At 45.8% G+C, this 26,695-nt stretch overlaps 1 protein-coding gene across 1 annotated transcript in view; it reads left to right on the top strand.

Annotated features, from left to right (window-relative positions):
* dchs1b (dachsous cadherin-related 1b) overlaps positions 1–26,695 on the top strand; it is a 245,174-nt gene that overhangs the window by 204,838 nt on the left and 13,641 nt on the right. The window contains exons 19-28 of the mRNA XM_036967976.2: positions 567–806; positions 5,600–5,725; positions 6,106–6,315; positions 10,018–10,274; positions 12,676–12,882; positions 13,756–14,152; positions 18,134–18,247; positions 22,705–22,916; positions 23,100–23,254; positions 24,661–24,791. Of these exons, the coding sequence (XP_036823871.2) occupies positions 567–806; positions 5,600–5,725; positions 6,106–6,315; positions 10,018–10,274; positions 12,676–12,882; positions 13,756–14,152; positions 18,134–18,247; positions 22,705–22,916; positions 23,100–23,254; positions 24,661–24,791 (2,049 nt within the window). The remainder of the gene's footprint in view (positions 1–566; positions 807–5,599; positions 5,726–6,105; positions 6,316–10,017; positions 10,275–12,675; positions 12,883–13,755; positions 14,153–18,133; positions 18,248–22,704; positions 22,917–23,099; positions 23,255–24,660; positions 24,792–26,695) is intronic.

The raw sequence follows: 26,695 nt of genomic DNA on the forward strand, positions 1-26,695 counted from the left end.
ACAGAGGGGAGAGGGGAGAGGAGAGAGAGAGAGAGAGAGAGAGAGAGAGAGAGAGAGAGAGGGGGAGAGGGGGAGGGAGGGGGAGAGGGAGAGGAAGAGTAGAGAGAGGAGGGGAGAGAGAGAGAGAGAGAGAGAGAGAGAGAGAGGGAGAGGGGGAGAGGGGGAGGGAGGGGGAGAGGGAGAGGGGGAGGGAGGGGGAGAGGGAGAGGAAGAGAGAAGAGAGGGACAGAGCGAGTAGAGAGAGCATTATTTTTTCTGATCTATCTTGGCTGTCTGTCATTCTTAGTTGGCTATCAGTGTATGTGAATCAGGAAGACATTGGAGAATAAAGGTTTTCTTTATAAAAGGAGTAGTTTTGTCTATCAATCATTTTTTAGGGCTGATCCACCTTGTACACTTTTTTTGGTACATTATTGTCTCTCAACTGCAGTAAACACTTGCCTTTTCCAGGTCTGAATAATCTGATATTTCCTTACCAATAGTTTACATATTTAAATGAGCTGGATACATGGTTCTAGTCAACCAATTGATGTTTTCATAATCTCCTCTCCTCCCATTTCCTCCAGGCTCTCTGTCCATTCTGAAGGCTCTAGATCGTGAGGACCAGGAAGTGTTTAATCTGACCATCATAGCTGAGGATCACGGGATGCCCCAGCTGTCCACCAGTCAGGTTCTGTCTGTCCACGTGATTGACGTGAACGATGAGCCGCCGCTGTTCCAGTGGGAGGAGCTAGAGGCGGAGGTCAGAGAGAACCAGGAAGCGGGAACCACGGTGATCACCGTCACGGCAACGGACAGAGACCAAGGTGAGGCACGCACAGGGATGTTCATGCAGGTACACAAACACTCTTATGTCTCGGAGGGTCTGTCCGAACAGAACGACACACACTATCTTCAAATCCAAACTGGTTGGATTGTTAATAAATAATCACTTTATTGAATGTCAATTGCTTTATAAGACTGGCTAAATATTTCATAAAAAAAAAAAAAGTGGATCTAAATTAAAATTACTTTGCAGATATGAAACAAACAGACAATGGTAATATCAGTCAAAAAATATGAAATTCCCCAGTTTATGCTTCAAAATCAACTTTATATGAGGTTTTTTTTACTCAAAATTCCATGACGTACAGTAAGGAATAGTTGTCAGAACAGATGGATGCAGTTCAATGCATGATTCATATAATTCACCAATAAAGTTATTTGGTAGTCCAACAAATGTTGCTATCAGGTTGTAAATCACAGCTGGCCTGGTACATGGTTTTCTGCCTCCATTCGGGATGCTCTGTTTCCGTTTCAATGACTCAATGTGCTGGACAAAAACGGACGACTGTAACTAAGGCTGGGAATGTCAACACGATCAAACTAGCAAGGGGCTCGTCAGTCATAATGTAGCTAATAGACTAAACGCACATGGTCAAACACAAGGCCTGCGGGGACGAACACGACACACGGGGGAGTATAAATGAGTCAACTTTAGAGTCATCTACTTTGTTAAATTACGGCCTGACGCACTTGCATCAGTGAATTCAACTTCAATTGCGCTGTTTTTTGTGCGTCAGGCGGAGGGAAAGTGTACAGACACACGCCACGGGTCCTACCTAGAAATGTTGCTGATCTGACTTCCTGTTTTTAAAGCATGACAAAGGAATGACCAAAAAAGTAAATCTGCCAACAAAACACCATGAAAAGGAGAATCATGTAGACGTGGGCCAGCAACATTAGAGCAGTAGCCTAGTGGCACGTTCGGACCTTAGTTCTTTTGTTATGTCTTTGTTTTAGTATGGTCAGGGCGTGAGTTGGGGTGGGTTAGAGCAGTAGCCTAGTGGCACGTTCTGACCCTAACCCTTTTGTCATGTCTTTGTTTTAGTATGGTCAGGGCGTGAGTCGGGTGGGTTAGAGCAGTAGCCTAGTGGCACGTTCTGACCTTAGTTCTTTTGTTATGTCTTTGTTTTAGTATGGTCAGGGCGTGAGTTGGGGTGGGCAGTCTATGTTATTTTTTCTATGATTTGGTATTTCTGTGTTTTGGCCTGGTATGGTTCTCAATCAGAGGCAGCTGTCATTCGTTGTCCCTGATTGAGAACCATACTTAGGTAGCCTGGTTTCACTTTTGAGTTGTGGGTGATTGTTTCCTGTGTCTGTACCATATGGGACTGTTTCGATTTTCGTTTGTTCATTCACGTTGTTATTTTTTTATTTTTTTTTAACATTTTTTATAGTGTTCAGTTTTATACACTTTTACTACACTGGGTGTTTCTCAATACATTTACACTGGGTGTTTCTCAATACATTTACACTGGGTGTTTCTCAATATGTTTACTACACTGGGTGTTTCTTTGACCGTTACTAAAATTACTAAATGACTTATTAAAAGTGTTTAGCTCCAGATGATCTAGTAAACTATCTAGCTGACAAACAAAATACACTGCTCAAAAAAATAAAGGGAACACTTAAACAACACAATGTAACTCCAAGTCAATCACACTTCTGTGAAATCAAACTGTCCACTTAGGAAGCAACACTGATTGACAATACATTTCACATGCTGTTGTGCAAATGGAATAGACAACAGGTGGAAATTATAGGCAATTAGCAAGACACCCCCAATAAAGGAGTGGTTCTGCAGGTGGTGACCACAGACCACTTCTCAGTTCCTATGCTTCCTGGCTGATGTTTTGGTCACTTTTGAATGCTGGCGGTGCTTTCACTCTAGTGGTAGCATGAGACGGAGTCGACAACCCACACAAGTGGCTCAGGTAGTGCAGCTCATCCAGGATGGAACATTAATGCGAGCTGTGGCAAGAAGGTTTGCTGTGTCTATCAGCGTAGTGTCCAGAGCATGGAGGCGCTACCAGGGGACAGGCCAGTACATCAGGAGACATGGAGGAGGCCGTAGGAGGGCAACAACCCAGCAGCAGGACCGCTACGTCATAGAACACCAAGATTGGCAAATTCGCCCCTGGCGCCCTGTGCTCTTCACAGATGAAAGCAGGTTCACACTGAGCAAATGTGACAGACGTGACAGAGTCTGGAGACGCCGTGGAGAACGTTCTGCTGCCTGCAACATCCTCCAGCATGACCGGTTTGGTGGTGGGTCAGTAATGGTGTGGGGTGGCATTTCTTTGGGGGGCCGCACAGCCCTCCATGTGCTCGCCAGAGGTAGCCTGACTGCCATTAGGTACCGAGATGAGATCCTCAGACCCCTTGTGAGACCATATGCTGGTGCGGTTGGCCCTGGGTTCCTCCTAATGCAAGACAATGCTAGACCTCATGTGGCTGGAGTGTGTCAGCAGTTCCTGCAAGAGGAAGGCATTGATGCTATGGACTGGCCCGCCCCGTTCCCCAGACTTGAATCCAATTGAGCACATCTGGAACATCATGTCTCGCTCTATCCACCAACGCCACGTTGCACCACAGACTGTCCAGGAGTTGGCGGATGCTTTAGTCCAGGTCTGGGAGGAGACCCACGATGTGAGATCTTGCGTGGAGCCCCAGATCGAGGGAGATTATCAGTGGTCTTGAATGTCTTCCATTTCCTAATAATTTCTCCCACAGTTGATTTCTTCAAACCAAGCTGCTTACCTATTGCAGATTCAGTCTTCCCAGCCTGGCGCAGGTCTACAATTTTGTTTCTGGTGTCCTTTGACAGCTCTTTGGTCTTGGCCATAGTGGAGTTTGGAGTGTGACTGTTTGAGGTTGTGGACAGGTGTCTTTTATACTGATAAGAAGTTCAAACAGGTGCCATTAATACAGGTAACAAGTGGAGGACAGAGGAGCCTCTTAAAGAAGAAGTTACAGGTCTGTGAGAGCCAGAAATCTTGCTTGTTTGTAGGTGACCAAATACTTATTTTCCACCATAATTTGCAAATAAATTAATTAAAAATCTTACAATGTGATTTTCTGGATTTTTTTTCTCATTTTGTCTGTCATAGTTGAAGTGTACCTATGATGAAAATTACAGGCCTCTCTCATCTTTTTAAGTGGGAGAACTTGCACAATTGGTGGCTGACTAAATACTTTTTTGCTCCACTGTATATATATATTTTTTTAAGTCAGATTTTTCCTGGACAGATCTATGAACAGATTTTAAGATTTCGTTGTTGCTAAAACGTTGTCAGGTCCACTTTAAGTTGTTTCAGTGCAGTTAAAGTCACTCTTAATTTTCCCCAGGAGTTATTACTGAAGTAAATGTGTGAGTGCCAAAAACCATCTCTGCTTCTAGCACGCAACCAGGCAATTTAATGAGAGAGAGAGAGAGAGAGACAGAGAGAGAGAGAGACAAAGAGAGAGAGAGAGAGAAACAGAGAGAGAGAGAGAAACAGAGAGAGAGAAACAGAGAGAGAGAGAGAGAAACAGAGAGAGAGAGAGAAAGAGAGACATAGAGAGAAACAGAGAGAGGAGGGAGAGAGAGAGAGAAACAGAGAGAGAGAAACAGAGAGAAACAGAGAGAAACAGAGAGAGAGAGAGAAACAGAGAGAGAGAAACAGAGAGAAAGAGCGAAACAGAGAGAGAGAAACAGAGAGAGAGAGAGAGAAACAGAGAGAGAGAAACAGAGAGAAAGAGCGAAACAGAGAGAGAGAAACAGAGAGAGAGAGAGAGAGAAACAGAGAGAGAGAGAGAAAGAGAGACATAGAGAGAAACAGAGAGAGGAGGGAGAGAGAGAGAGAAACAGAGAGAGAGAAACAGAGAGAAACAGAGAGAAACAGAGAGAGAGAGAGAAACAGAGAGAGAGAAACAGAGAGAAAGAGCGAAACAGAGAGAGAGAAACAGAGAGAGAGAGAGAGAAACAGAGAGAGAGAGAAACAGAGAGAGAGAGAGAAACAGAGAGAGAGAAACAGAGAGAGAGAGAGAGAAACAGAGAGAGAGAGAGAAACAGAAAGAGAAGGAGGGAGGGAGAGGAAAGAGAGACAAACAGAGAAAGGAAAGCGAAGGGTGGGGTAGAATAATGGAATGAGTAAGAAATTTGAGATAAGGAAGGGGGTGGTTAGTTTGGGTGAGGGAAAGGAAAGGGAAAGGGGGATACCTAGCAGAGATTGGCAGAGGGGAACTGAACAATGGAGAGAGGGGGTGGGGAGAGAGATATAGAGGGCTGTCAATGCCAATTCATTCCCCCAACATCCAGTGTTCAATAACCTAGTGATGAAGGTCAGAGCAGTAACACAGATTTATAATCTAGTGTTTGTTCCTCTCGGCTGTGTGTGAGTTCATTTGACACATCTGAATGGCCTTCAATGGCTCTCTCATCATCTCCTGTGCTTCCTCTAATATTACTTGACAGAAAAGCATAGATAACAACACATTGATAATAGAAAACAACACATTGATAATAGCCCTTTGCAATAGTTTCTACCTGTGATACGATTCCAGGTATTTTGCAGATGATGGAGAGGAGATGAGGAAAAGAGTTCAGATGAGATGGAATATTGACTTTGTGATTTTTATGTTTTTTCTCTCTCTCTCTGTCTCTCTTTCTCTCGCTCTCGCTCTCGCTCTCTCCCTCTCTGTCTCTCTCTATCTCTCGCTCTCTCTCTCTGTCTCTCTCTCTCTCTCTCTCTCTCTCTCTCTCTCTCTCTCTCTCTCTCTCTCTCTCCCTCTCTAGGTTCTAATGGCCAGGTGACATATGGAGGTGTAACAGAGGAAGGCTTCAGCATCAACCCTGTGACAGGAGTCATCAGCACTACCAAGACCCTGGACAGAGAGACTCAGGACCACTACACACTCACAGGTAGGAGTAATCCCACTACCAGTTCAGTGTTCAAAAGATTAGAAGAATGTACAAAGGGGTTTATATTCCTTGGCGTTTGTTAGTCTCAGAAAGTTCTGTGTGTCATAGTTGGTGCAGTATGATACTTGCAATGCCAGGTTGTGGGTTCACTTCCCACAAGGGACCAATATGTAAATATATGTAAATATATGTAAATATATGTACATGTATGCACTCATTACTGTAAGTCGATCTGGATAAGAGTGTCTGCTAAATTACCATGTGCATTTTGTTTGTTTAACTGAAGCTTGTGATTGGTCCTTCTTTATAACACATCAGCAATGAACTGACGAGAAGTTGCAGTTCAGTCCGTTCACACTCTCCTATCCGTCCCCCACCAGTGTATGCCAGGGACGGGGGCCTGCCTCCTAACTTTGCCAAGGTGGTGGTGCGTGTCTTGGTGCAGGATGAGAACGACAACGTGCCGGTGTTCGCCAGGCCCTGGTACGGCCTAGAGGTCCCTGAGAGCCAGAGCGCCGTGGAGCTGTGTATTGTCAGGGCTGCTGACGCAGACACTGGCCCCGCTGGAGACATAGAGTACAGGATCACTGGTAAGACCTGGAGACAGGATCACTGTAAGGACCTGGAGACAGGATCACTGGTAAGAACTGGAGACATAGAGGACAGGATCACTGGTAAGACCTGGAGACAGGATCACTGTAAGGACCTGGAGACAGGATCACTGGTAAGAACTGGAGACATAGAGGACAGGATCACTGGTAAGACCTGGAGACAGGATCACTGTAAGGACCTGGAGACATAGAGGACAAGATCACTGGTAAGACCTGGAGACAGGATCACTGTAAGGACCTGGAGACAGGATCACTGGTAAGACCTGGAGACATAGAGGACAGGATCACTGTTAAGACCTGGAGACATAGAGGACAGGATCACTGTTAAGACCTGGAGACAGGATCACTGGTAAGACCTGGAGACAGGATCACTGGTAAGACCTGGAGACATGGAGGACAGGATCACTGGTAAGACCTGGAGACATAGAGAACAGGATCACTGGTAAGACCTGGAGACATATAGGACAGGATCACTGTTAAGATCTGGAGACATGATCACTGGTAAGACCTGGAGACAGGATCACTGGTAAGACCTGGAGACATAGAGGACAGGATCACTGGTAAGACCTGGAGACATAGAGAACAGGATCACTGGTAATACCTGGAGACATATAGGACAGGATCACTGTTAAGACCTGGAGACATGATCATTGGTAAGACTTGGAGACAGGATCACTGTAAGACCTGGAGACATAGAGGACAGGATCACTGGTAAGACCTGGAGACAGGATCACTGGTAAGACCTGGAGACAGGATCACTGTAAGACCTGGAGACAGGATCACTGGTAAGACCTGGAGACAGGATCACTGGTAAGACCTGGAGACAGGATCATTGGTAAGGCCTGGAGACAGGATCACTGTAAGACCTGGAGACATAGAGGACAGGATCACTGGTAAGACCTGGAGACAGGATCACTGGTAAGACCTGGAGACAGGATCACTGTAAGGACCTGGAGACATAGAGGACAGGATCACTGGTAAGACCTGGAGACATAGAGGACAGGATCACTGGTAAGACCTGCAGACATAGAGTACAGGATCACTGTTAAGACCTGGAGACATAGAGGACAGGATCACTGTTAATACCTGGAGACATAGAGGACAGCATCACTGTAAGGACCTGGACACATAGAGGACAGGATCACTGGTAAAACCTGGAGACAGGATCACTGTAAGGACATGGAGACAGGATCACTGGTAAGACCTCGAGACATAAAGGACAGTATCACTGTTAAGACCTGGAGACATAGAGGACAAGATCACTGGTGAGACCTGGAGACAGGATCACTGTAAGACCTGGAGACATAGAGGACAGGATCACTGGTAAGAACTGGAGACAGGATCATTGGTAAGACCTGGAGACAGGATCACTGTAAGACCTGGAGACATAGAGGACAGGATCACTGGTAAGACCTGGAGAGAGGATCACTGTAAGGACCTGGAGACATAGAGGACAGGATCACTGGTAAGACCTGGAGACAGGATCACTGGTAAGACCTGGAGACATAGAGGACAGTATCACTGGTAAGACCTGGAGACAGGATCACTGGTAAGACCTGTAGACATAGAGGACAGGATCACTGGTAAGACCTGCAGACATAGAGTACAGGATCACTGTTAAGACCTGGAGACAAAGAAGACAGGATCACTGGTAAGACCTGGAGACATAGAGGACAGGATCACTGGTAAGACCTGGAGACATAGAGGACAGGATCACTGGTAAGACCTGGAGACATAGAGGACAGGATCACTGGCAAGACCTGGAGACATAGAGGACAGGATCACTGGTAAGACCTGGAGACAGGATCACTGTTAAGACCTGGAGACATAGAGGACAGGATCACTGGTAAGACCTGGAGACATAGAGAACAGGATCACTGGTAAGACCTGGAGACATATAGGACAGGATCACTGGTAAGACCTGGAGACAGATAGGACAGGATCACTGGTGAGACATATAGGACAGGATCACTGGTAAGACCTGGAGACATAGAGGACAGGATCACTGGTAAGACCTGGAGACATAGAGGACAGGATCACTGGTAAGACCTGGAGACAGGATCACTTGTAAGACCTGGAGACATAGAGGACATGATCACTGTTAAGACCTTGGGAGTGGGGCGGGGGGTATGTTTTCATACTATAGGAGGGTCTCTGGAGGTTGACACCAGATCGTCTCTCTAGAGGTTGACACCAGATCGTCTCTAGAGGTTGACACCAGACCGTCTCTCTAGAGATTGACACCAGATCGTCTCTCTAGAGGTTGACACCAGACCGTCTCTCTAGAGGGTGACACCAGATCGTCTCTCTAGAGGTTGACACCAGATCGTCTCTCTAGAGGTTGACACCAGATCGTTTCTCTAGAGGTTGACACCAGATCATCTCTCTAGAGGTTGACACCAGTCTGTCTCTAGAGGTTGACACCAGTCCGTCTCTAGAGGTTGACACCAGATCGTCTCTCTAGAGGTTGACACCAGTCCGTCTCTAGAGGTTGACACCAGTCCGTCTCTAGAGGTTGACACCAGATCATCTCTAGAGGTTGACACCAGACCGTTTCTCTAGAGGTTGACACCAGACCGTCTCTCTAGAGGTTGACACCAGTCCGTCTCTAGAGGTTGACACCAGATCATCTCTCTAGAGGTTGACACCAGATCATCTCTTTAGAGGTTGACACCAGATCGTCTCTCTAGAGGTTGACACTAAATCGTCTCTCTAGAGGTTGACACCAGATTGTCTCTCTAGAGGTTGACACCAGTCCGTCTCTAGAGGTTGACACCAGATCGTCTCTCTAGAGGTTGACACCAGTCCCTCTCTAGAGGTTGACACCAGTCCATCTTTAGAGGTTGACACCAGTCCATCTCTAGAGGTTGACACCAGTCCGTCTCTAGAGGTTGACACCAGTCCGTCTCTCTAGAGGTTGACACCAGATCGTCTCTCTAGAGGTTGACACCAGATCGTCTCTCTAGAGGTTGACACCAGATCGTCTCTCTAGAGGTTGACACCAGATCGTCTCTCTAGAGGTTGACACCAGATCGTCTCTCTAGAGGTTGACACCAGTCCGTCTCTAGAGGTTGACACCAGTCCGTCTCTAGAGGTTGACACCAGTCCGTCTCTAGAGGTTGACACCAGATCATCTCTCTAGAGGTTGACACCAGATCATCTCTTTAGAGGTTGACACCAGATCGTCTCTCTAGAGGTTGACACCAGTCCGTCTCTAGAGGTTGACACCAGTCCGTCTCTAGAGGTTGACACCAGTCCATCTCTCTAGAGGTTGACACCAGATCGTCTCTCTAGAGGTTGACACCAGTCCATCTCTAGAGGTTGACACCAGTCCGTCTCTAGAGGTTGACACCAGTCCATCTCTAGAGGTTGACACCAGTCCGTCTCTCTAGAGGTTGACACCAGTCCATCTCTCTAGAGGTTGACACCAGATCGTCTCTCTAGAGGTTGACACCGGATCGTCTCTCTAGAGGTTGACACCAGTCCGTCTCTCTAGAGGTTGGCACCAGTCCATCTCTCTAGAGGTTGACACCAGACCGTCTCTCATGAGCGACTCGATGATGATGAATAGATCTGATGTTCATGGACATTGAAAACTTCACTATCTGAACTGAAATGAAATCTATTCAATGTTAACTGGCGTCACCATGACAGCTGTCTCTCTGCTTTTCCCTCCTATAGCTGGAGACCCAGACGGGATCTTCCAACTCCATGTCAGTTCAGGGGTCCTGTCCACGTCTCGTCCCCTGGATCGAGAGCTGCGGGCAGGGTACAACCTGGAGGTGGTGGCCCTGGACCATGGTTCTCCTGCTCTGAGCAGCACAGCCACAGTGGAGGTGAAAGTGTTGGATGTAAATGACAACAGTCCGGCCTTCAGCAGCAGCAGCTACACCATAGACGTCTCAGAGGACGCTGCCCAGGGAACTACAGTCTTAGAGGTGAGATAGGATCATTTACGTTCAGATATGATGAAATACAATATGATTGCATCTCCACCTTCGTGTTGAGGTAAGATAAGGGTTCCAACTAAGTTAAAGATGCAACTAAAACCAAAACAATGTTATAGTGGCAGCTGCACCATTAACAGTCTCAATTCAGTATTCAACATTTGAATGGGTGGTGAGGAGGTGTCTTAATACCCATAAAACCTAGCGGTCAAACAGGGAAATGGATCCAATCGTTTTTCCAACATTCATTTTCACCCCATAGGGGATTTTTTTAGAAACATTTAAAAGAAGGGCTGTGATTTGTCTAGGCTTTACCCTAACGTGATGTTTTGATCACCGTGTAAATCTCTCTAGGACTAGGTGACTTTTATCTATATATTCATCTGTATTTACCCCCTCACCCAAACATGTAATACTAACTAGCTGCTAATGTGGCTATCATAAAGAACTACAAATACCATGATGATCTGGACGAGACTGCCGAATCAAGGCAAAGGTAGGAATCTCTGGATGAACTATCTAAAGTTAGCTAAATGCAATTCTGTGAACTGTCTTGTGGAATTTTTAAACGGACACAATACCTGTTAGCAAAGGTGTCAGCTGGAGATGACGTGCAGGAGCTTGCTGGGATTTGTAGTTTTTGCATGATGTCTATTTTGATGGTAATTAACATTTTTGAATCAGAGAGAGTAAAAAGAGCCGAATATATTGATAAAAGTCACCTTGTCGTAGAGAGATTTACACGGTCATGAAAACATCACGCCAGGGTGAGCTCTACAGTACAGTACAGCTCTCCAGTAGAGCTTGGCAACGGGAGCGAAAGGACACTGTGCCCTGGTGTTGTTGCCGTTCATGTTCTCCCCATTGAGAATGTATGTATGTATCAAGGTGACATCTAGATGGCTATCAATATGAGTTATTTCTTGTGTAGGCTGCTATCCTACTTGAAATGAAATCATGGGAGGGGGTAAAAACGGACGCGTTAGCGACCGTCGTGACACAGATGCCCGGTGTCTGCCGACCTAAGGTGTTTCCCGCTGGGCGTCTGTATAGCGTTGTCATTGGCGGTCGCCAACGTGGCCATTTTTTTTTCTCTTGCATGATTATTTTTTTTTTAAGTAAGATAGCAACAGAGGAGGCTGCTGAGGGGAGGACGGCTCATAATAATGACTGGAATGGAGTCAATGGACTGGTATCAAAGACATCACACGTGGTTTCCACGTGGTTAATACCATTTCATTAACTCCGTCAGCTCCCGTTGGATATCATCCATAGTCCAGAGCTGCAGCTGCCCATACTTGAACCAATCATTCGCACCGGCTTATCTACTCGTTGTACAGCCCAATCAGCCACGTGAAACGGTCATGAGTGGCAACCAATCTGCCCAATCAGTTGATTTGCTTTCCATACACCACCTCCTCTTGACACACCAACTCGCCCATACTAAGGTCACCAAATTGGGCTGCAGTTACCCATACTAAGGTCACCAAATTGGGCTGCAGTTACCCATACTAAGGACAGCAAATTGGGCTGCAGTTACCCATACTAAGGTCACCAAATTGGACTGCAGTTACCCATACTAAGGTCACCATATTGGGCTGCCGTTACCCATACTAAGGTCACCATATTGGGCTGCAGTTACCCATACTAAGGTCACCATATTGGGCTGAAGTTACCCATACTAAGGTCACCATATTGGGCTGCAGTTACCCATACTTGTACTAGATGGTAAGCAGTGATTGCATTACGTGGGGAATTCACAATGTATAATACTGCAGTGGATTTGGTGTGACCTGGTAGCATTAGGGAGGGGTGGTAGGGTTAGGGGAGGGGTGGTAGCGTGAGGGGTGGTAGGGTTAGGGGAGGGGTGGTAGTGTTAGGGGAGGGGTGGTAGGGTTAGGGGAGCGGTGGTAGCGTTAGGGGAGGGGTGGTAGGGTTAGGGGAGGGGTGGTAGGGTTAGGGGAGGGGTGGTAGGGTTAGGGGAGGGGTGGTAGGGTTAGGGGAGGGGTGGTAGCGTTAGGGGAGGGGTGGTAGCGTTAGGGGAGGGGTGGTAGCGTTAGGGGAGGGGTGGTAGGGTTAGGGGAGGGGTGGTAGGGTTAGGGGAGGGGTGGTAGGGTTAGGGGAGGGGTGGTAGGGTTAGGGGAGGGGTGGTAGCGTTAGGGTGGTAGGGTTAGGGGACAATAATAAAGGAAAATATATTTTTAAAGGTGTGTGTGTGTGTGTATATATACTGTACATATTTACAATATATATATATATATATGAGGGAGTGGAAATGATGCAGACAATTACATTGATGGAAGCTACAACATATCTGCAGTTTTAAAGCTGGTTCATAATAGGTCCATAACTTTCAACAAAAAAAAACAACTAATATCGGTGATGGCCACAGGTGACGGCCACAGACGCAGATGAGGGGGAGAACGGGAAGGTGCTGTATTTCCTGAGTCAGGAGGCTAGGGGCGCTTTCACCGTTGACGAAAACACTGGCTGTATTACAACGGCGTCGCCGGTGGACCGAGAGAAGAGGGCGTCGTACAGCTTCCGTGTGTTCGCTGTGGACCTGTCACCTGCCGAGCCCAGAAACACCTCGGCTCAGGTAACAGCGCCAGACGACAACACATCATTGATTTTTCAATAGATACTTTATGTGAAGGACAATATGTATTTTATATAGGCATACTACCTTCCTCAGAGGATAACTTTACCATCACATCTCCCTCAACCCTCTCTCCTCTTCTCTCTCCCAACCCTCTCTCCTCTTCTCTCTCCCAACCCTCTCTCCTCTTCTCTCTCCCAACCCTCTCTCTCCCAACCCTCTCTCCTCCCTCTCTCGCCCAACCCTCTCTCCTCCCTCTCTTTCCCAACCCTCTCTCCTCACTCTCTCTCCCAACCCTCTCTCCTCCCTCTCTTTCCTAACCCTCTCTCCTCCCTCTCTTTCCTAACCCTCTCTCCTCCCTCTCTTTCCCAACCCTCTCTCCTCCCTCTCTCTCCCAACCCTATCTCCTCCCTCTCTTTCCCAACCCTCTCTCCTCCCTCTCTTTCCTAACCCTCTCTCCTCCCTCTCTTTCCCAACCCTCTCTCTCTTTCCTAACCCTCTCTCCTCCCTCTCTTTCCCAACCCTCTCTCCTCCCTCTCTTTCCCAACCCTCTCTCCTCCCTCTCTTTCCTAACCCTCTCTCCTCCCTCTCTTTCCTAACCCTCTCTCCTCCCTCTCTTTCCTAACCCTCTCTCCTCCCTCTCTTTCCTAACCCTCTCTCCTCCCTCTCTTTCCTAACCCTCTCTCCTCCCTCTCTTTCCCAACCCTCTCTCCTCCCTCTCTTTCCCAACCCTCTCTCCTCCCTCTCTTTCCTAACCCTCTCTCCTCCCTCTCTTTCCTAACCCTCTCTCCTCCCTCTCTTTCCTAACCCTCTCTCCTCCCTCTCTTTCCCAACCCAAACCCCCTTTTCATTCTCCGCTTCTTCATAACCCAGGTAACCGTGACGATCCTGGACATAAACGACAACGCTCCATTCTTCATCCAAGACCCCCTCGTTGTTGAGGTCTTGGCCAGCCAATCACATCGGGTCCTGGCCACCATGCGGGCCGAGGACAAGGACTTTGGCGCCAACGGCTCTGTGTTCTACCGTTTTGCCGGTCCAGTGAGGGGTTTCAGCATCAACTCCCTAACAGGGGAGATCCAGGGGACAGAGGGGATAGACAGGCTGAGTCAGGCCCAGAGGACCCTCATGGTGGAGGCTATGGACCAGGGAACCCCGGCCCAGTCCAGCCTGGGGGTGGTGGTGGTCTATGTGAAGGAACAGGTGTATACAGGCATCAGGTTCTCAAGGAACGCCAGAGACGTCAGCATACAGGAGAACGCCGCCAAAGGTTTGTGGTAACCTTATTTGGATAGTCCCATCTGTAGATGCTCAACTCACTATCAATAGACTAGACTGTCGGTAACACGTCATCTTGGGGCGGCAGCGTAGCCTAGTGGTTAGAGCGTTGGACTAGTAACTGGAAGGTTGCAAGTTCAAACCCCCGAGCTGACAAGCTGTCGTTCTGCGCCTAAACAGGCAGTTAACCCACTGTTCCTAGGCCGTCATTGAAAATAAGAATTGGTTCTTAAACTGACTTGCCAAATAAAATAATGTTGTTACTCAGAATTCTGTTGATATTCTGTTGACATTAGATTGGATTCTCTTCATGTTCAATTTATTTCTGTTCATGTTCTGTTGACGTTCGATTGGATTATGTTCTGTTGGATTCTGTTTACGTTCTTTTGGATTCTTTTTACGTTCTTTTTGGTTCTGTTGACATTCTATTGGGTTCTGTTGGATTCTGTTCATGTTCTGTTGACGTTCTGTTGGATTCTGTTGAAGTTCTGTTATATTCAGTTGGATTCTGTTGACATTCTGCTGGATTCTGTTCATGTTCTGTTTACGTTCTTTTGGATTCTGTTGAAGTCCTTTTGGATTCTGTTGACGTTCTATTGGGTTCTGTTGACGTTCTATTGGGTTCTGTTGACGTGATAGGGAGATTCCACGCCAGCGGGAGCAGAAAATATTGTTGGTATCTGATTTTTCTGTACATTCTCACGTAGAAACGTAATTGGGTGAAAAGATGTTTGAAATGCCTTTTACATTTCTATCACAAACCATTTTGTAGAAAATCATGATGAAAGTGGCCAATTCAGTCCCTTTTTAGACCTCTGTAAGACGCTATGATCCGTGAACCCGAAAATAGATTCAAAGGTAACTCCCTCTGCAGGTGACTTGATGAGCGCGCAATCATAATGGAGGGCTCTGATTGGTTAATGACCTGTCACGTAAATGTCTCTGTATCGAATGGGTCACATTATTAAAAGTACCAGAGAGCACCACTCTGGAATATTGACGTGTTTGAAGATTATATAGTTACAAACAATATTTATATATATATATATATAAAAAAAATGTTAAGTTAAAACAGGTAGTGTTTAGATTTTCTATGTTAAATAAAGAATTGTGAAAAAATGTGTATTTCAGAATCTAGACATACTCCGTATTTGAGCAACATTATAAGGACTATAGCGACACCAAGATGTTGTCTGTATCACGTCTGGTTCACAGGTCATAGGGTCTTACAGAAGGCATGTACACGTCTGGTTCACAGGTCATAGGGTCTTACAGAAGGCATGTACAGGTCTAAAACGAGACTGAAAAGGGTCACTTTCATCATGATTTTCCACAACAACAACAACAACAACAACAACAACGTTTGTGCTACAAATGTAAACATCATGTTAAACATCCTTCTTTCCCCATGAAGTTTCTTTGTGAGAATTGCCAGAACAAAATGAGTTTCCCCAAAAAATATTTTCCACTGTAGTTGAATCGTCCAATATTGAGTTCTGTTGACTTTCTATCAGGTTCTGTTGACGCTCTATCGGGTTCTGTTGACGTTCTATCGGGTTCTGTTGACGTTCTGTCAGGTTCTGTTGACGATCTATCGTGTTCTGTTGACGTTCTTTTAGGTTCTGTTGACGTTCTATCAGGTTCTGTTGACGATCTGTCGTGTTCTGCTGACGTTCTTTTAGGTTCTGTTGACGTTCTTTTAGGTTCTGTTGACGTTCTTTTAGGTTCTGTTGACGTTCCTTTAGGTTCTGTTGACGTTCTATTAGGTTCTGTTGACGATCTATCGGGTTCTGACATTGGGTTCTGTTGATGTGACATTGGGTTCTGTGGATGTGACATTGGGTTCTGTTGATGTGACATTGGGTTCAGGAATGAGATTTGTGCAGTAGCCCTAATACATTATCACAGCATATTGGCTATATGCCTGGTCTAATACATTATCACAGGATATTGGCTATATGCCTGGTCTAATACATTATCACAGGATATTGGCTATATGCCTGGTCTAATACATTATCAAAGCATATTGGCTATATGCCTGGTCTAATAAATTATCACAGGATATTGACATATGCCTGGTCTAATACATTATCACAGCATATTGGCTATATGCCTGGTCTAATACACTATCACAGGATATTGACATATGGCTGGTCTAATACATTATCACAGCATATTGGCTATATGCCTGGCCTAATACATTATCACAGCATATTGGCTATATGCCTGTCCTAATACATTATCACAGCATATTGGCTGTATGCCTGGTCTAATACATTATCACAGCATATTGGCTATATGCCTGGCCTAATTCACTATCACAGCATATTGGCTATATAACTGGTCTAATACATTATCACAGGATATTGACTATATGCCTGGCCTAATACATTATCACATTATATTGACTATATGCCTGGCCTAATACATTATAACAGCATATTGACTACTTGCCTGGCCTAATACACTATCACAGCATATTGGCTATATGCCTGGTCTAATACATTATCACAGGATATTGACTATATGCCTGGCCTAATACATTATCACAGCATATTGACTATATGCCTGGTCTAATTATTATCACTGACTATATGCCTGGTCTGATACATTATCACAGACTATATGTCTGGTCTAATAGATTATCTCAGAATATTGACTATATGTCTGGTCTAATACATTATCTCAGCATATTGACTATATGTCTGGTTTAATACATTATCACAGTATATTGACTAGTGTCTGGCCTAATACATTATCACAGCATATTGACATTATGCCTGGTCTAATACATTATCACAGCATATTGACTATATGTCTGGCCTAATACATTATCACAGACTATATGCCTGGTCTAATACATTATCACAGGATATTGACTATATGCCTGGTCTAATACATTATCACAGCATATTGGCTATATGCCTGGCCTAATACATTATCACAGCATATTGGCTATATGCCTGGCCTAATACATTATCACAGCATATTGGCTATATGCCTGTCCTAATACATTATCACAGCATATTGGCTGTATGCCTGGTCTAATACATTATCACAGCATATTGACTATTTGCCTGGCCTAATACACTATCACAGCATATTGGCTATATAACTGGTCTAATACATTATCACAGGATATTGACTATATGCCTGGCCTAATACATTATCACAGCATATTGACTACTTGCCTGGCCTAATACACTATCACAGCATATTGGCTATATGCCTGGTCTAATACATTATCACAGCATATTGACTATATGCCTGGTCTAATTATTATCACTGACTATATGCCTGGTCTAATACATTATCACAGCATATTGACTATATGTCTGGTTTAATACATTATCACAGCATATTGACTAGTGTCTGGCCTAATACATTATCACAGCATATTGGCTATATGCCTGGTCTAATACATTATCACAGGATATTGACTATATGCCTGGCCTAATACATTATCACAGGATATTGACTATATGCCTGGCCTAATACATTATCACAGCATATTGACTATATGCCTGGTCTAATTATTATCACTGACTATATGCCTGGTCTAATACATTATCACAGACTATATGTCTGGTCTAATAGATTATCTCAGCATATTGACTATATGTCTGGTTTAATACATTATCACAGCATATTGACTAGTGTCTGGCCTAATACATTATCACAGCATATTGGCTATATGCCTGGTCTAATACATTATCACAGGATATTGACTATATGCCTGGCCTAATACATTATCACAGGATATTGACTATATGCCTGGCCTAATACATTATCACAGGATATTGACTATATGGGAATAGCAAAATGTCGGTTTACTATTGTTCCGTTGGTGACCACCGTGTGTCAATGTTATGTTGGGTTCTGTTCATGTTTTATTGGATTCTGGTTGAAATACATAACCTTCCTGCCTGGTAACGTTGTACTCTGTGTGTCTTAATAACCTGTCTCTCTGCAGGTACGGCTGTAGCTCAGGATCAGGCCCAGTACCCTGATGGAACAAGAAGAGGGATCAGCTATAGTCTCTTCTCTGGAAACAGACTGCAGGCCTTCAGCATCGGCACTAGCACAGGTACCTTAGAGATCACAGGAGGTTGGAGGGGAGGGGGGGGCACCTTAATTGGGGAGGACGGGCACTTAGTAAAGGCTGGAGCGGAATATTTGGAAAGATATCAACAGTATCAAACACATGGTTTCCATGGTTTCCATGTGTTTGATGCCATTCTGTTTGCTCCGTTCCAGACATTATTATGAGCCGTCTTCCCCTCAGCAGCTTCCAATGGGAGAGATACTTCACAGATACTAACTACAGCACTCACAGAGTTAATATTACTGTACTACATAACTCACAGAGTTAATATTACTGTACTACAGCACTCACAGAGTTAATATTACCATACTACAACACTCACATAGTTAATATTACTGTACTACAACACTCACAGAGTTAATATTACTGTACCACATCAATCACAGAGTTAATATTACTGTACTACATCACTTACTGAGTTAATATTACTGTACTACATCACTCACAGAGTTAATATTACTGTACTACAACACTCACAGAGTTAATATTACTGTACTACAACACTCACAGAGTTAATAGTACTGTACTACAACACTCACAGAGTTAATAGTACTGTACTACAACACTCACAGAGTTAATAGTACTGTACTACAACACTCACAGAGTTAATAGTACTGTACTACAACACTCACATAGTTAATAGTACTGTACTACAACACTCACAGAGTTAATAGTACTACACTACAACACTCACAGAGTTAATATTACCATACTACAGCACTCACAGAGTTAATAGTAATATACTACAACACTCAGAGTTAATAGTACTGTACTACAACACTCACAGAGTTAATAGTACTGTACTACAACACTCAGAGTTAATAGTACTGTACTACAACACTCAGAGTTAATAGTACTACACTACAACACTCACAGAGTTAATATTACCATACTACAGCACTCACAGAGTTAATAGTAATATACTACAACACTCACATAGTTAATAGTACTGTACTACAACACTCATAGAGTTAACATTACCATACTACAACACTCAGAGTTAATAGTACTATACTACAATACTTAGAGTTAATAGTACTGTACTACATCACTCACAGAGTTAATAGTACCATACCTCAATACTTAGCGTTAATAGTACTGTACTACATCACTCACAGAGTTAATAGTACTGTACTACATCACTGTAAATGTAGTGTACTCTATATATAGTGTATTGCATATATAGTGTATTACGTATATATAGTGTACTGTATATATAGTGTGTACTGTATATATAGTGTATTCTGTATATATAGTGTACTGTATATATAGTGTACTGTATATATAGTGTGTTGTGTATATATAGTGTACTGTATATATAGTGTACTGTATATATAGTGTATTGTATATATAGTGTACTGTATATATAGTGTATTGTATATATAGTGTATTGTATATGTAGTGTATTGTATATATAGTGTATTGTGAATATAGTGTATTGTGTGTATATATAGTGTATTATATATATAGTGTACTGTATATATAGTGTACTGTATATATAGTGTACTGTATATATAGTGTATTGTATATATATTGTATTGTGTATATATAGTGTACTGTATATATATTGTATTGTGTATATATAGTGTACTGTATATATAGTGTACTGTATATATAGTGTACTGTATATATAGTGTACTGTATATATATTGTATTGTGTATATATAGTGTACTGTATATATAGTGTACTGTATATATAGTGTACTGTATATATATAGTGTATTGTATATATATTGTATTGTGTATATATAGTGTACTGTATATATAGTGTACTGTATATATAGTGTACTGTATATATATAGTGTATTGTATATATATTGTATTGTGTATATATAGTGTACTGTATATATAGTGTACTGTATATATAGTGTACTGTATATATATAGTGTATTGTATATATATTGTATTGTGTATATATAGTGTACTGTATATATAGTGTACTGTATATATAGTGTATTGTATATATATTATATTGTATATATAGTGTACTGTATATATAATGTACTGTATGTCTAGAGTTTATGCTCACCATGTACTATCTGTTCCAGTGTTCTAATAAGATCATAGAAGTCACCATACCCCATCGCCACCCACCATACCCCCCCATACCCCACCGCCCCCCTCCATACCCCACCGCCCCCCACCATACCCCACCATACCCCACCGCCCCCCACCATACCCCACCATACCCTATCATACCCCATCATACCCCTCCATACCCCACCGCCCCCCACCATACCCCTCCATACCCCACCGCCCCCCACCATACCCTACCATACCCCATCATACTCCACCATACCCCACCGCCCCCCACCATACCCCACCATTCCCCACCATACCCCACTATACCCTACCATACCCTACCATACCCCATCATACCCCACTATACCCTACCATACCCTACCATACCCCATCATACCCCTCCATACCCCACCGCCCCCCACCATACCCCACCATACCCCACCATACCCCACCATACCCTACCATACCCCATCATACCCCTCCATACCCCACCGCCCCCCACCATACCCCACCATACCCCACCATACCCTACCATACCCCACCATACCCTACCATACCCCACCATACCCCATCGCCACCCACCATACCCCACCATACCCCACCGCCCCCCACCATACCCCACCATACCCTACCATACCCCATCATACCCCTCCATACCCCACCATACCCCACCATTCCCCACCATACCCCACCATACCCCACCATACCCCACCGCCCCCCACCATACCCCACCATACCCTACCATACCCTACCATACCCCATCATACCCCACCATACCCCACCATACCCCACCGCCCCCCACCATACCCCACCATACCCTACCATACCCTACCATACCCCACCATACCCCACCATACCCCACCATACCCCACCGCCCCCCACCATTCCCCACCATACCCCACCATTCCCCACCATACCCCACCATACCCCACCATACCCTACCATTCCCCACCATACCCCACCATACCCCACCATACCCCACCTCCCCCCACCATACCCCACCATTCCCCACCATACCCCACCATACCCCACCGCCCCCCACCATACCCTACCATACTCCACCATACCCCACCATACCCCACCGCCCCCCACCATACCCCACCATACCCCACCATACCCCACCGCCCCCACCATACCCCACCATACCCCACCATTCCCCACCATACCCCACCATACCCCACCATACCCCACCGCCCCCCACCATACCCCACCATACCCCACCATACCCTACCATACCCTACCATACCCCACCATACCCCACCATACCCCACCGCCCCCCACCATACCCCACCATTCCCCACCATAACCCACCATTCCCCACCATACCCTACCATTCCCCACCATACCCCACCATACCCCACCATACCCCACAATACCCCACCATACCCCACCATACCCCACTATACCCTACCATACCCTACCATACCCCACCATACCACTCCATACCCCACCATTCCCCACCATACCACTCCATACCCCACCATTCCCCACCATACCACTCCATACCCCACCATTCCCCACAATACCCTACCATACCCCACCATACCACTCCATACCCCACCATTCCCCACCATACCCCACCATACCCCACCATTCCCCACCATACCACTCCATACCCCACCATTCCCCACCATACCCTACCATACCACACCATACCCCACCATACCCTACCATTCCCCACCATACCCCACCATACCCCACCATACCCCACCATACCCCACTATACCCTACCATACCCTACCATACCCCACCATACCACTCCATACCCCACCGCCCCCCACACCCCACCATACCCCACTATAACCTACCATACCACACCATACCACACCATACCCCACCATACCCCACCATACCCCACCATACCCCACTCTACCCTACCATACCCTACCATACCCCATCATACCCTTCCATACCCCACCATACCCCACCGCCCCCCACCATACCATACCCTACCATACCCTACCATACCCCACCATATCCCACCATACCCCACCGCCCCCCCACCATACCCCACCATACACCTCCATACCCCACCATACCCCACCATACCCCACCATACCCCACCACCCCTCACCATACCCCACCATACCCCACCGCCCCTCAACATACCCCACCATACCCCACCATACCCCACCATACCCCACCATACCCCACCGCCCCTCACCATACCCCACCATACCCCACCGCCCCTCACCATACCCCACCATACCCCACCGCCCCTCACCATACCCCACCATACCCCACCATTCCCCCCATGCTCCACCATGCTCCACCATGCTCCACCATACCCCTAACCCTCTCACTGTCTCTCAGCTCTCCCTTACCTCTTAATCACCTGTCCCTTTCCCTGTCCCCTCCCTGTCCCTCTCCCTGTCCCTCTCCCTGTCCCTCTCCCTGTCCCTCTCCCTGTCCCCCAGGTGAAATCTGGGTTCAGAGGTCGTTGGGTCTGGACTTTGAGGACACTCCGCGACTCCGCCTGGTAGTGAAGGCTGAGACGGCTTCGTCCAGCTCCTTCATGGCCGTCAACCTGATCCTGCAGGACATCAATGACAACCTGCCACACTTCCAGCTCCAGAACTATGTAGCCTACATGAGAGAGGCCCAGGGTTACGACATGCCAATCATACAGGTATGGAGGACAATAGCAGGCACACACACACACACACACAAGCACACACACACACACACACACAAACACACGCACACGCACACGCACACACACACACACACACACAGACGCACACACACACACGTACACTCTCTCACAGGAACACACACTCACTCTCCCGCTACTTCCTGTCTCATCTGTCAGGTGGTGGCAGAGGACGTGGACCAGGGGCAGAACGGTCAGGTGACCTACTCTATCCAATCATCAGGAGGCATGAGCGGCCTGTTCAAGATCGACCCTGTCACGGGAAGCATCACCACCGCCGCCATCATGGACAGAGAGATCTGGACTCAGACCAGGTGAGGGGATAATGGTGTGTGTGTGTGGCAGAGAGATCTGGACTCAGACCAGGTGAGGGGATAATGGTGTGTGTGTGGCAGAGAGATCTGGACTCAGACCAGGTGAGGGGATAATGGTGTGTGTGTGTGTGTGTGTGGCATAGAGATCTGGACTCAGACCAGGTGAGGGGATAATGGTGTGTGTGTGTGTGTGTGGCAGAGAGATCTGGACTCAGACCAGGTGAGGGGATAATGGTGTATGTGTGGCAGAGAGATCTGGACTCAGACCAGGTGAGGGGATAATGGTGTGTGTGTGCCAAATACAGCATAACACAGCCCAATACAGCATAGTGCAGCCCAATACAGCCGAATAGAGCCCAATACAGCATAGTGCAGCCCAATACAGCATAATACAGCCCAATATAGCCGAATAGAGCCCAATACAGCCCAATACAGCATGATACGGCCCAATACAGCCCAATACAGCATAGTGCAGCCCAATACAGCCGAATAGAGCCCAATACAGGATAGTGCGGCTCAATATAGCCCAATACAGCCTAATAGAGCCCAATACAGCCCAATACAGCCCAGCAGAGCCCAATACAGCCCAGCAGAGCCCAATACAGCCCAGCAGAGCCCAATACAGCCCAATACAGCCCAATAGAGCCCAATACAGCCCAATGCAGCCCAATAGAGCCCAATGCAGCCCAATAGAGCCCAATACAGCCCAATAGAGCCCAATAGAGAAGAATGGGAAAAAAAGCAGTGGAACTGGCTGCAAGGTGTAGCTAGTGTATGAATGAATGGACAAGAGAGTAACGTACAACCTCAACCTCAGACCATCACACTGACTAATGAACCTCAACCTCAAACCATCACACTGACTAATGAACCTCAAACTCAAACCATCACACTGAGTAATGAACCTCAGACCATCACACTGAGTAATGAACCTCAGACCATCACACTGAGTAATGAACCTCAACCTCAACCTCAGACATCACACTGAGTAATGAACCTCAACCTCAACCTCAGACCATCACACTGACTAATGAACCTCAACCTCAACCTCAGACCATCACACTGACTAATGAACCTCAGACCATCACACTGAGTAATGAACCTCAACCTCAACCTCAGACCATCACACTGAGTAATGAACCTCAACCTCAAACCATCACACTGAGTAATGAACCTCAACCTCAAACCATCACACTGAGTAATGAACCTCACACCATCACACTAAGTATTGAACCTCAGACCATCACACTGAGTAATGAACCTCAACCTCAACCCATCACACTGAGTAATGAACCTCAACCTCAGACCATCACACTGATTAATTAACCCCAACCTCAGACCATCACACTGAGAAATGAACCTCAGACCCTCACACTGATGATTGTTTTGTTTTGTCTTGGCGAAAGGCTGGTCGTCACAGCGACGGACAGGGGCAGCCCGCGATTGGCCGGTTCGGCCACACTCACAGTGATCATCGTAGACCTCAACGACAACAGTCCAACAATCCCTCTGCCCCGGGAGGTCCGCATTCCTGAGAGTGAGTCACCTTTGCCCTTTGCTCTTTGACCTGTACGATGATATGTCTTTATTTCCAATAGGCCACTTTACATAGTACAGGACTCATGTACAGTAACATTCAGAACGTATTCAGACCCCTGGACCGTTTCCACATTTTGTTACGTTTACAGCCTTATTCTAAAATGGATTAAATATATTTTTCCCCTCATCAATCTACACACAATACCCCATAATGACAAAGCGAAAACAGGTTTTTAGAAATGTTTGCAAATGTATAAAAATAAAAAAAAACTGAAATAACTTTTTTACATGAATATTCAGACCCTTTCCTACAACTAGATTGGTATTTTGGTATTTTATTAGGATCCCCATTAGCTTTTGCAAAAGCAACAGCTACTCTTCCTGGAGTCCACACAGAACACAGGATACACAACAAGACACATGACATAATACAGAACATCAATAGACATGAACAGCTCAAGGACAGAACTACATACAATTTTTAAAAAGGCACATGTAGCCTGCATATCAGTACATACACACAAACTGTCTAGGTCCAATAGGGGAGAGGCGTTGTGCCGCGAGGTGTTGCTTTATCTGTTTATGAAACCAGGTTTGCTGTTTATTTGAACAATATGAGATGGAACGGAGTTCATTGCAATAAGGCCTATATATATATATATATATATATATATATATATGAGTCCACCTGTGGTAAATTCAGTTGATTGGACATGATTTAGAAAGGCACACACCTGTCTATATAAGGTCCCACAGTTGACAGTGCATGTCAGAGCAAAAAACGAGCCATGAGGTCGAATGAATTGTCCGTAGAGCTCCGAGACAGGATTGTGTCGAGGCACAGATCTGGGGAAGGGTACCAAAACATTTCTGTAGCATCGAAGGTTCCAAAGAACACAGTGGCCTCCGTTATTCCTACATGGAAGAAGTTTGGAACCACCAAGACTCTTCCTAGAGCTGGCCACCCGGTCAAACTGAGCAATCTGTGGAGTCGGGCCTTGGCCAGGGAGGTGACCACGAACCCGATGGTCATTCTGACAGAGCTCCAGAGTTCCTCTGTAGAGATGGCAGAACCTTCCAGAAGGACAACCATCTCTGCAGCACTCCACCAATCAGGCCTTTATGGTAGAGTGGCCAGACAGAAGCCACTCCTCAGTAAAAGGCACATGACACCTCACTTGGAGTTTGCCAAAATGCACCTAAAGACTCTCAGACCATGAGAAACAAGATTGAACTCTTTAGCCTGAATGCCAAGCGTCACGTCTGGAGGAAACCTGGCACCATCCCTACGGTGAAGCATGGTGGTGGCAGCATCATGCTGTGGGGATGTTTTTCAGCGGCGGGGACTGGGAGACTAGTCAGGATCAAGGGAAAGATGAACGGAGCAAAGTACAGAGAGATCCTTGATGAAAACCTGCTCCAGAGTGCACAGGACCTCAGACTGGGGCGAAAGTTCACCTTCCAACAGGACAACGACCCTAAGCACACAGCCAAGACATCGCCGGAGTGGCTTCGGGACAAGTCTCTGAATGTCCTTGAGTGGCCCAGCCAGAGCCTGGACTTGAACCCGATCGAACAACTCTGGAGAGACCTGAAAATAGCTGTGCAGCAACACTCCCCATTCAACCTCACAGAGCTTGAGAGGATCTGCAGAGAAGAATGGGAGAAACTCCCCGAATACAGGTGTGCCAAGCTTGTAGCATCAGACCCAAGAAGACACAATGCTGTAATCGCTGCCAAAGGTGCTTCAACAAAGTACTGAGTAAAGGGTCTGAATACTTATGTAAACGTATTTATATATACATTTGCACAATTTTTTGTTTTGTTTTTGTCATTATGAGGTATTATGTGTAGATTGATGAGGGGAAAAAGTATTTAATCAATTTTAGAATAAGGTTGTAA

This window comes from Oncorhynchus mykiss, chromosome 29 (genome assembly GCF_057628025.1).
Source record: "Oncorhynchus mykiss isolate SJ-2025 chromosome 29, ASM5762802v1, whole genome shotgun sequence".
NCBI classification, from domain to species: Eukaryota; Metazoa; Chordata; class Actinopteri; order Salmoniformes; family Salmonidae; genus Oncorhynchus; species Oncorhynchus mykiss.